General features: G+C 46.1%; 2 protein-coding genes across 2 annotated transcripts; one reads left to right on the top strand and one right to left on the bottom strand.

Moving 5' to 3' along the window:
- The first annotated feature begins 4,453 nt into the window (after positions 1-4,453).
- On the top strand, positions 4,454-5,518 carry LOC124657275 (protein STRICTOSIDINE SYNTHASE-LIKE 10-like). The gene has a single exon (XM_047195851.1). It carries the CDS (start codon positions 4,454-4,456, stop codon positions 5,516-5,518), a length of 1,065 nt encoding a protein of 354 aa, XP_047051807.1.
- A 1,622-nt stretch (positions 5,519-7,140) lies between these two features.
- LOC124653196 (probable auxin efflux carrier component 5b) lies at positions 7,141-10,221 on the bottom strand. The gene is made up of 5 exons (XM_047192265.1): positions 9,490-10,221; positions 8,151-8,236; positions 7,903-8,060; positions 7,741-7,817; positions 7,141-7,642 (listed from the first exon to the last, which is right to left on the bottom strand). The coding sequence occupies exons 1-5, from the start codon at positions 10,215-10,217 to the stop codon at positions 7,570-7,572; spliced, it is 1,122 nt and encodes a 373-aa protein (XP_047048221.1). The 5' UTR covers positions 10,218-10,221; the 3' UTR covers positions 7,141-7,569.
- Between the last annotated feature and the right edge of the window lie 1,927 nt (positions 10,222-12,148).

The raw sequence follows: 12,148 nt of genomic DNA on the forward strand, positions 1-12,148 counted from the left end.
AGGCGACGCGCGAACTTGATGCGGATGTACCACCCGATCCGCAGCTTCTTGTTGGAGCGTGAGCCGCTAGCCTCGTGGCCGTTCTTGGTTTTGCAGAACGGCCAACATTTCTTCCCCATGGCGTCGGTCGGGTGAATAATGTGGACTCTGGCAATGGTGTGGTCGGGAAAATGGGCGTCGCCAGCAATGTCCTCCCATTTCGCCGCCGCCCAGCAACGCACGCTTGCGGAAGCCGAGGCGCGCCATTAACGCGGCCCTGAAAGGCTGCAGCGCTCCGCCCTGAAAGGCTGCCACGAAGACGAAGCATCTGTGCTGCTGCCAGGTGGGACCATGCGGACGCAAACCTACCGCAGTTTTGGGCCGCCTTTATGTCGATGTGGACGATCCGGTCACTATGCATCGCCCCACTGGAAGGGGGTACAGACGCAGTTTTGGTCCGCGTAGTCGCAAACGGACGCGAACATTTGCGTCGGCCCATTGGAGATGCCCGTATAGAGGAAAACTGAAACACAAATGTCTCTGTAAGTTGCGCTCCAAAATTTGAACGAAAATCTGGCGCTTAATTTTTCAAGTGACACCATCGAGGAACTCGTGTATGTTACCTCCTGGCTAGGGACGAAGGCCACACATGATTGCGTCAAGGAGTAGTAGCGAGAAGTGGATGGTGAGGTCGACATGAGTGGCCAGAGAGGGACAGAACACAAGAACCCTCCATGTTACTGCATGCATGCCAACCATCAACTGGCATCTTCTAAGCATAACTTGTCACACCACCGGCCACAAGTATCGAGTTTGAAACACATGATCTTTTTATTTTGCTACATGGCACTCTAGTTGCAATATTATAGCTCGAGAAGTGACACAAGACATCAGACACATCATAAGGAAATCCATGCGAGCCTATAAGAAGATGCACCATATAAGAAGACTCTTAAATGCAGGCATGCACACGTACCGGCTAATGCACTGTCCAAATAAAGCCTAGGGGTGACTTCACGGACCGTGGTTATAACATGGCCCATTCCAGGTTGTGCGGCCCATCTCAAAATTCTGTGAGTAGCAAAGGTATGGTAAACTTTTAGTCCCACATTGCTAAGACAAGAAAGTTGAGACCACCTTATAAGGGGAGCTCTTGGTGACATCTAAAATGGAACAAACACACATAGGGTGGCACTATCACATAGCGCGTGCGCTCGCGTGAATATTCGCGACTTAAGACTTCTATATACCAACGGCGCGGATAGCGGGCTAGTCAATAATATCTAAATTTGTTTTTGTTTTCTATATTAGTTATTGTCGCGAGGAATATATAGGCGAAAGGGCGGCGTCGGAGGGGTCCCGAGGGGCCCACCCCATAGCTGGGCGCGCCCCCCTCCTAGGCTGCGCCGCCAGGTGGTGTGGGGCCCCCTTGGCCCATCTCCGTCTCTCCTTCGGTGTTCTGGGTCCGTCGGTAAAATAGGAGGTTTGGCTTTTGTTTCGTCGAATGCCGAGAATATTGCCCGAATAGCTTTCCTGGAACCAAAAACATCAGAAAACAGGAACTGGCACCTTGGCATCTCGTTAATAGGTTAGTACCGGAAAATGCATAAAATCATTATAAAGTGTGAGCAAAACATGTAGGTATTATCATAAAACTAGCATGGAACATCAGAAATTATAGATACGTTGGAGATGTATCATGGTCCCACATATCATCCCGTCTGAACGATAAATGTTTCCTTTCTTTGATTTTTCTTTCACTCGTGATTTGTAGCAAATTGACTTTTTCTTTGGATCCATTGCCTCCTTGTTAACGTTGATCCGGCTGCTGGCTCATGGGACCCATTTAACCCATATGTCAACCTCTATCTAATAAACCTTTCCTTTCTTGGATACTTTTGACCTGATTTCTGGATAGTTGGATTTTTATTTCAATCTCCTGCCGTCTTGTTAACGTTGAGGACACTACTAAAAATGAGTCCCATATGTCAACCTCTCTAAACGATAAATGTTGAGGCCGTTGATGCAAGATGGGTCCCACATGTCAGCCTCCCTATTCAATAAATGTTTTCTTTCTTGGATTAATTTTTGACCCCTGGTTTCTGGCTACTTTGCTTTCTCCTTTTGATCCCCTGTCATCTTTATTAACATTGAGGATGTTGCTAGCAGATGAGTCTCACATGTCACCCTCTACGTACAATAAACGTTTGCTTGCTTGGATTTGGTCCCTGATTTTTTAGCTACTTGGCTTTGACTTTCGATCCCATATCGTCTTTGAAACGTTAAGAACGCTCCCGCGAGATGGATCCCATATGTCAGCCTAGCTCTATGTACAAATACGGCGAGCCAAACTTTGATCTGATGGGATCTAAAATTAAATTGTCAAGGTTTCGGCTGGCCTCAAATACGATGGGCCAAGATATCCGCGACAGGTCTATTTTTAATGTACTACTCGCACACAAATAAGTTGCTCATGCATGTTACAAACATGTTTGACCGTGTAAATTCTGCAAAGATGTTTTAGTAGATTATTAGTTTAACTATGATGGCACCTCCGTCCCTGCAGATTTTCATACTGCAGGGAGTAGCGGACAGCTGAGTACTTGCTCCTATGCACCAGAGCGCCGTTGCCAATGGATGAACTGGAAATTAAGAAGCAGCGACCAGATCGCAACAGGCACAAACAACTTCTCCGTCTAGCACAAAGAAACATACTACTATGACTAGAAATCGGAATTGTTCATAGACAGGAGTACGGACCCAAACTCTCATCAGTTTTCTACACCGACTCGAAGAGGAAGGCCCAGTCATGCCGGAAGTCGGGACCCTCCGGTGCTACATAAGCAGAGGCACTGATGTCTACGGGTGCTTCTATTCTTGTAGACAGTGTTGGGCCTCTAAGAGCAGAGGTTTGTAGAACAGCAGCAAGTTTCCCTTAAGTGGATCACCCAAGGTTTATCGAACTCAGGGAGGAAGAGGTCAAACATATCCCTCTCAAGTAACCCTGCAATCACGATACAAGAAGTCTCTTGTGTCCCCAACACACCTAATACATTTGTCAGATGTATAGGTGCACTAGTTCGGCGAAGAGATAGTGAAATACAAGTAGTATGGATGTATATGAGTGGTAATAGCAATCTGAATAAAATATGGCAGCGAGTAAACATGCAACAGAACAGTAAATAAACGGAATTTCGATGCTTAGAAACAAGGCCTAGGGATCATACTTTCACTAGTGGACACTCTCAACATTGATCACATAATAAAACCACTCTACACTCTCTTGTCGGATGATGAACACCACTAATTGTGTAGGGCTACAAGAGCACCTCAATGCCGGAGTTAACAAGCTCCACAACATTCGATGTTCATATTTAAATAACCTTAGAGTGCATGATAGATCATTGCAATTACACCAAGTACTAACATAGCATGCACACTGTCACCATCACACTATGAAGGAGAAATAGATCGCATCAATACTATCATAGCAATAATTAACTTCATAATCTACAAGAGATTACAATCATAACCTACGCCAAGTACTACATGATGCACACACTGTCACCGTTACACCATGAAGAAGGAATAGAGTACTTTAATAACATCACTAGAGTAACACATAGATGAATTATGATACAAAGCTCATATGAATCTCAATCATGTAAGGCAGCTCATAAGATCATTGTATTGAAGTACATAGGAGAGAGATTAACCACATAGCTACCGGTACAGCCCTTAGCCTCGATGGAGAACTACTCCCTCCTCATGGGAGACAACAGCGTTGATGAAGATGGCGGTGGTGTCGATGGAGATGCCTTCCGGGGCACTTCCCCGTCCCGGCGGCGTGCCGAACGGAGACTCCTGTTCCCCGGATCTTGGCTTCGCGATGGCGGCGGCTCTGGAAGGTTTCTCGTACCGTGGCTTTTTCGTATCGAAGATTTAGGTCAGGGACCTTTAAATAGGCGAAGAGGCGGAGTCGGAAGGCTGACGGGGCCACCACACAGTAGGGCGGCGCGCCTGGCTCCTTGGCCGCGCCGCCCACACGTGTGGCCCCCCTGTGGCCCTCCTCTGGTGGCTCTCGGGTGTTCTGGAAGCTTCGTGGAAATCTAAGATGCTCGGGCGTTGATTTCGTCCGATTCCGAGAATATTTCCTTACTAGGATTTCGAAACCAAAAACAGCAGAAAACAAGCAATCGGCCCTTCGGCATCTCGTCAATAGGTTAGTTCCGGAAAACGCATAAATATGACATATAATGTGTATAAAACATGTGAGTATCATCATAAAAGTAGCATGGAACATAAGAAATTATAGATACGTTTGAGACGTATCAGGCACCCGCCCTCTTCTCTCCACCAAACGAACCAAGCAAATCGATCAAGCTAGCACCACAAACCACGTACGAGCATCGATCCATCGAAAACAAGTTCTCGAACGCGAAACGTCGAGCAGTAGCTACCGACGGGAGTCAACATGGTGATCCGCACGAGGCGTCCCGCCGCCGCCTCGACGTTCTCAGTCGCCCTGCTGCTCCTGCTCATCTTGCCTATCACCGCCGAGGCGACCGCCGTTCCAAGCATCGACGCCACGAGGAAGCGCCACCTGCCGCTACCACGAGGACTCCTGCGTGGCCCGGAGAGCGTCGCCTTCGACGCCAAAGGCCAAGGCCCATACAGCGGCGTCTCCGACGGCCGCATACTCAAGTGGAACGGGGACGCGGTCGGATGGACGACCTACTCCTATGGCCCCGGCTACAGCAGCCAAGCGTGCACGGCGTCCGTCGTTCGCCCGGAGACCGCCACCGAGAGCCGGTGCGGCCGCCCGCTCGGTCTGCGCTTCCACCTCAAGTCCGGGTACTCGTATGTGGCCGACGCCTATAAGGGTCTCATGCGGGTTGCGCCGGGTGGTGGCGAGGCGACGGTGTTGGTTACCGAGGTTGATGGCGCACCTCTCCGATTCACCAACGGGGTGGACATCGACCAAGTGACCGGTGAGGTTTATTTCACGGACAGCTCTATGACCTACCAAAGGTCGCAACATGAGATGGTCACACGGACCGGTGACTCGACTGGACGGCTAATGAGGTATGACCCACGGACAGGGAAGATTGTTGTGCTCCAGTCCGGCATCACTTACCCCAATGGCCTTAGTATGAGCGCTGATAGGACACATCTCATCATCTTATCGACCGAACCATGCAAGCTACTAAGGTATTGGATCAAGGGCCACACGACGGGCACGATGGAGGTATTTGCCGATCTTCCGGGCTATCCCGATAACGTGAGATCCGACAAGAGAGGAGGATACTGGGTGGCACTACACCGTGAGAAGAACGAACTTCCCTTTGGGGTCAATAGCCACCTGCTAGCTTTGAGAATAAGTGGTGATGGACAAATTATTGAGGAGATGCGAGGACCCAAGAGTGTAAGGCCAACCGAGATAGTGGAGAGAAAAAGTGGAAGACTATTCATGGGATCCGTCGAGCTTCCTTACGTATCTGTTGTCACACGCAAATCAACGCAAATAGAGATTGATTAGGGATGTGTAGTACAAGATATTTCGTGGGATTTGATCTTTCCTAGTGTTAGGTTATGGTTTTGTTCTCTTTACTACATTTTATTATTAGCATATATTGTTAGTTGAGTTTTCTATTGGACGACGATCATGTATTTCATCGGTATAATGTATCAACCAATCAGTTTCAAAATAGTTCAGCCGTCAGTTTAAAAATACAGTTGCATTGTTGTGAACACCGAGAAGTGTTACAAGTCACAGGAACAAAAAAATAATCCAATCTGCTTGCAGAAAGAAAAACGATGCACATATACAATCAAATGGAAACTAGACCACGACTCAAATTATAAACCGTTTGGACTATTACCAACAATCCCACAAACTTAACAACATATTTGTTCATGCATTTGATCCAGAAAAGAACAACCGTTCACGGACCAACAAAGGGGAACTCACCCGCCAAGAAAACACACACACACACAGGGGAACTCGCATGTTGCACAAAAACAACACATATCTTCCTTTACACTACAAAGAATTGTCACATTATTGTTCATTGCACCAACTGGTATGTTAATCTTTCTCAAATTAAGCAAGTCGGACTTAACTCATAAAAGTTTGACTCGTGACAAGTATATTCAAAAAAGAAGGAGCGCCATATATTCCATGGGTGCATGTATGCAAGGTTTTGGATTCCGGTTTGAAAAAAATCTCACCGGAGATAACCAGTCAAATACCAGACAAGATTCTCAAACAAAATTTGAATTTCAAACTGAAAAATATCTAATATTTTGAAAATAAAGGTTTGGAGGAGAAGGAAGTGAAAGATTCGGAAAAATGAAGATGCATGGGGTTATAGTGGAGAGGGAACACATACGATTTAGGTTGGACAAACCAATCAGTCTAAATTCAAACCAAATTCAAATGGAATGAGATTTTTTAACCGATAAGTTCATTTACCGGGGCTGAGAATTCCGGTTACCGGCCGGTAACCGCGGTATTTCATCCGGTAACCAAATCCCTGCATGTATGTCTCAGTGGACTGAAATATTCTTAAGTCTCAGTGGATTAAGAATCTACATTAACAAAACCGGCATCTCTATTTTCAACGGTTATTCCTCCGTGGAAATTTAATCATTTAAAATTTCTCTGAATTTAGATGGGGCTCAAAGTTTGCGAGCTGCAGTTTGGAGTGTGGATGACACCTCCCGTCCTATGAACTTGTAGATCGATAGGAGCAGTTCTTTTAGATGAGATAGATAGTACTCAAGTTGATTAGCTGTTTCCAGACTTCTGGGAGTTCTTTTCAGACAAATTCTCCAGTGGGCTAGACCGATGCAGTCCTGGATGATATAAGCATATGCTCAATATCGGGAAAAGAATAATAAGCATATGATTCACCGTACTACAGACGGACGGTGCCGCCCATCCACCTGTCCTCCTTGAGTGAGACGTGTGTTTCTACAAAAAAATGATGATGGCCAGCCGCCAGCACCCCATGTCGTAAACCCCATTGCTCGATAGCATGGAACAGCTGCATTTAGTTTAGTCACGATAGGTACAGGTGCAGCTACTACCAAATTTCGTGTGGCACTTCATCAAAACTGTACTGCTGATCATTTGAGTGCAGACTTCATTGGATTAATTGGTGCGGTGCGGGTGCGAGCACGGCATGGCGTCAACACGATCGATCGACTCGGTGTGGTAGAGACGAAAACTATGGTAGCTAGCCTAGACACTCACAGGCGTTACACACGTCATCGACTCATCGTGTTTGGACGCACCTGGACTGAACATGTGATCCATGACGTGTGGTTGAGTCTGATGGCATCCACCGATCATCACTTCGTCACTGGTTCAGGCCGCGGTGATGAACATTTTGCAGTGCTGATCGATCCGTATTTTCGACCATTTGCTCTGAATCCGATGGTACAATATTGTAAATCCACAATTGATGGAACTTTTTGCGATGTTGGCCGTGCTCTGCATCGATCATTATTTGCTGAAGAGCAAGTTACAACTTCCAACCTATATACATTACTTAGTCCCTAGGAAGATGGGACTTGATACTTAATTTATCCAACGAAGCCAAGGACAATGTAATACACTATCAGCACGGGCAACGATGCCAATGTCCCGAATATGACCCTGCAAGATTCAGCAAAACATACAGTCTTAGTCAGTGAAGCAAAACAAATTCAGCAATTAAACCTACCCAAGCAGACGCAACCAATTAAGCTACTTACGCTGTGCTGAGCACATCAGCGTGCAGGCCATACTCCTTGGCGAACACGAACGTGGTGATGGATTGAGGAAGTGCGGCCTGCGGACGATACATTGATCACCGGGTGAAGCAAGAACACAGTAAACAGCCTGACATTCAGAAAATGACACCTGCTGACCGTGACCTGTATGATGGCGAGACGCAGGACGTCTCCGCGGAGCCCTAGGGCGACGGCTCCGGCCGCTGTAGCCGCCGGGCCGGCGACGAACCGCAGTGCCATGCCCAGCGCGGTCAGGCCGGCCCCGCAGACGATGATCTTCTCCTGTAGCGCCATGAACAGTCCTGCGTATGCGACCAACCAATTCATTCATAAATAGATACATGCCTCTCGTCAATTTCTTGAGATTGTTCTGGTTAACTCTAAGCCAGTACCCATGCTGAACATGGCGAGTCCAACCCCGGTCCGGGACATGATCAGCACGGAGCCCTCGATGATGCTTGGCGTCTGGATGTGCCACCTATAATATGCACGGAATGCAAAAACAGCTACTCAGAAGTTCAGAAGAACCTGAAGTGACAGTGTGAGCAGTAAACCAGTAGCAAACCGCACCCAGATATATATATTCCCCCAAACTGAATCTATGCCGATCTGCCAAAGTTGGTCGATCTGTGTTTATTCCCAACTGGACTACTATGCTCAAAGTTGATTAAATTATTTGTTCGGATGTTCCACTAACATTAAGTATCTGTTCCGCTTCAATTATCTTCAGTGTCGACTGTTCACCTCAGCTAGCTTGCTTAATACTTAATTGGAGGGCGTACATATTCCCTGAGTCGATGCCTGTTTGGACTAGTAAAAGAGGTTCAAGAGATTATTAATGGTAGGGATTAAATTGCTGTTCTCAATACATCTTCACGGCTGAGTAAATCTTCAGGGTTAAATGTTAGGTCTAGAATGTTTTTTTTTTACATATGCACCTGTTGCTACGACATTATATTTAAGCACGCCATCTGACAAATTGGACAATCTATAAAAAAGGAACATCGCATGCTATGAACTCCCCAAAGGTCCAAAGAATGGTGTTGAATGGCTCAATTAGAAAGGACTTGCTAAGTTTCAGCTAGCTGAGCAGTCAGGTGTTCCATCGTTGGATTTTGTTTTTCTTCAAGATTCGTGCTTGCTATTGTTTGTACTTTGTTTAGGTCCATATCGAAACATACTGACTAAGACATAAGTTAAGTCTCAGTCGACTAAGACTTAGACACACCCCAATTAGAATGAGCACACCAAAAATGAAAGAAATAAAATGAAATTTTCAAAGGAAAATAAATCAGAAAATTTGCACTTCCACTATTTATTGATTTTAGTTTGTGTCGCAAAACTCCAATAAGAATAGAAAATATTTACCCTCAATTTTCAAAAGGTGAAATGTGTTTGGCCTCTAGCCAATCTGACAGCCTTATCAGCAGAAAAGATGGGAAATCATAAAAAGGTAAATATTAGAGAAAAATGAAACTAACAAGAGAATGTGTACTGTAAATTTGTAACAAAAAAATTTGAATTTTCCACGCGGCCGTAGTGATGGGACACTATTTGCACCGATGCTAAGAGTTTTATATCTTGAAATAAATGAAGTATAATGTAAATTTGTAACAAAAGATTCCTTGGCATCCTAATTGCATTTTCCCATCATGGTCGATCGTCTCAAGTTTTGCCTTGAAACAAGGATGCATGTTTATGGTTTACCAGAAAAAGTTTGAGGTATAGTACCTGTTTGTGACGCAAGACCACGTCACCCCTAGGACGCCCGCGTACACGTTGGGATTCCGCGCCACCTTGAGCCAGACCACTCTGACCAATGGCCAGACCGGCTCCCGCTGCGTCCTACGCTCGACGCCGCCGCCCTCCACATCATCGTCGCTCGCCGGCGCCGGCGCCGCAGCCGTGTTTGGCTTCGTCGCGACGCCACCACCGCAGCCCCGCCTCACCTCGAATGCCAGCAGCAGCAGCGGGAAGTAGACGATGATCTGCACCACCGATATCTGCACGACGAGGTCGCGCGCCCACCCGCCGTACATGGCGTCCAGCAGCGGTACGCCCACGACCAGCGTGTTGTTCAGCGTCGCTAGCGAGAACCCGGTGATGCACCACGAGGAGGCCAGGTGATCACCGCCGCGCTTGCCGCCGTCGCCGTCGCCGCGGCGGGTGCAGCAGCGCGTGGACACGGCGGCCCAGGCGGCGAGAGCCAGCACCACGGCGAGCTTGGACAGGGCGTCGGCGGCCAGGACGCGGTAGTTCAGCGCGTAGGGATCCATGCGCGCCGCGAAGTCGAAGGCGAAGAAGGGGACGGCGAAGTAGGCCACCAGGCGGTTCACGGCGTCGCACTGGTCCGGCGTGAAGAGCTTCCACCATCGCACGGAGCCGTAGCCGAGGCCCAGGGCGAAGTAGAGCGGCGCCATGGCGGCCACCACCTTGTACACGTCGCCCCATCCTATCATCTCCTCTGCTACGTACCGTGCGTGTGCTACGCTCTCTTCGTGTGGCAAGTGTACGTCTTATATGGAGGGGGGCTCGATCCTTGCATGTATCGCTGAGCACGCACTATAAACTGTGGCTTGCGAAATTTGGCATCCAAAATAAAGTGAGTAGTAGCAACAAAATCATTCACTTTCAGCATAAGTATCACTTCACTAGGGATAGCCCTAGTGCCGTAGTGTGCGCACGAATCATCATGTATGTTCTCTTTTGCGCCTACCTATATGGCTGGCACCCCTATGACATGGATACAGTTGCAGCCATCTTGCATCTGTGCAATACAACAAACATGGGTAGTTTCATCAGTAATAAAACATAGTTATATCTTCAAGCTGCTCAAAACAAATCAAAAGAGGTGTATTGACCTAAATAGAAGAACTTTTTGTTAGCAAAACAGACTTAGCTAGCTATATACTTTCTTTATTCCAAAATGTAAGATGTTTTGATAGGTTTTTAAAGATTTTTTGATAGGCTTAAATACATAAGATATTCTGATGGGTTTTGATATACTAAAATGGCCTATCTAAACGTCTTAAAAAATCTATCAAAAACGTCTAATATTTTATGACGGAGGTAGTATATATAACACGGTGCAAAGCAATCTGCAAGACGGGCGGCGGCCGCACTCCACAGACACTCTCAACCGTTGCAGGTGCCGTCAACTTTCTCCGCATGCACTGAATTACAAAATAGTGTCACGGCTTTAATCATACTAGTACACTCAACTTAAAAAACTCTACAGAAAGTAAGAAACACAAAGCATATGTGCTTTTGTTGAGATGAAAGCATATGTGCTTACTAAGTCGTCACCGTAGTCGTATTAGGAGCGTCAACTGAGAATCTAGAATATGCCCGATCCTCCTATCATGTCCGCCACTCGCAGGGTGCCTGCTGAGAAACGGATGCAGCTTCCGACACCAAAAGCAGTGAACCGTTGAGCCTCCTGTAATATAGAGTCACAGTTGTTCGAATGCATCAACAGTTAAGAGCTAGACAAGATTGTGTTCATCCATCATGGGGTATTATATTCCAGTAGGCAGCAGAGAATCGTACCCATTTTTTGTATTTCTGAAGCATTACGTCTCTTGTTAGAGTACTTGTTTTATGGGAGTGTCTAAGTCTCAATGGGCCAGGAATTAACAAAATCTCAGCCTGTTCTATATTTTTTTATCTGTGTTTAAAAAAATATTTACCATGTACTTGTGGCCAGATCTATGCTTATGTGGTAGAAGTTACTTGGTTAGACCATATGTTTGAAGTTGTTTATGTTGTATACAAGTTACTTATGTGGTAGAAGTTGATCCATGATTTCTTCTTGATAATTGACAATATTATTTTTTTAGACTTCTGCTTTCATAGACCCCCAAATCTTAAAATAGTGTAAACCCCCGATTATCTTCCTAAGTGAAACACAAGAACGGCTAAGATTAAACTATACCATGATACTTCTTTGGGGATTTACACTATTTTGAGATTCATGGACCTATGGAAGCATAAGCCTTTTTTATAATATCGGAAATTATGTTGGTGACACTGCATAAGATGGTCTGGTCGGCGATCTTTTGTCATGTTACCAGCTTCTCCTAATAATATATAGATAAAGACGTAACCAAGAGTGAAGGACTTTGAGGCTTTCTTCTCCATTTATTCCAAATTACTTGTCGAGGATTCAATGTGAAAGATTGATGCACTAGCCAACTGAACCAAAAGTTTGAACTGAGAGAGAGGATCGGTCATTACACTCTAACACTCCCCCTCACGTCTATGCTCCTTTTTTTGGAGTCTTGACGTGCGCAACAGTAACGGGGGTAGGCCGTAATGTTTTTTTATTGCTTTTGTTGGGTATTGAAGCCTTAACCTCTGGTTTCAAGTTGTATCTAACTTACGAATTCAC

This window comes from Lolium rigidum, chromosome 5, assembly GCF_022539505.1.
Source record: "Lolium rigidum isolate FL_2022 chromosome 5, APGP_CSIRO_Lrig_0.1, whole genome shotgun sequence".
NCBI classification, from domain to species: Eukaryota; Viridiplantae; Streptophyta; class Magnoliopsida; order Poales; family Poaceae; genus Lolium; species Lolium rigidum.

What these genes read in the sequence shown, in the direction of transcription:
- LOC124657275 (XM_047195851.1), top strand. Translation starts at nt 4,454, where the DNA reads ATGGTGATCCGCACGAGGCGTCCCGCCGCCGCCTCGACGTTCTCAGTC.
- LOC124653196 (XM_047192265.1), bottom strand. Translation starts at nt 10,217, where the DNA reads ATGATAGGATGGGGCGACGTGTACAAGGTGGTGGCCGCCATGGCGCCG. An exon ending in ACTCGCCATGTTCAGCATGG is followed by an intron (nt 8,061 to 8,150) that starts GTACTGGCTTAG and finishes TCGCATACGCAG; the next exon opens with GACTGTTCATGGCGCTACAG. An exon ending in TGCGTCTCGCCATCATACAG is followed by an intron (nt 7,818 to 7,902) that starts GTCACGGTCAGC and finishes TATCGTCCGCAG; the next exon opens with GCCGCACTTCCTCAATCCAT.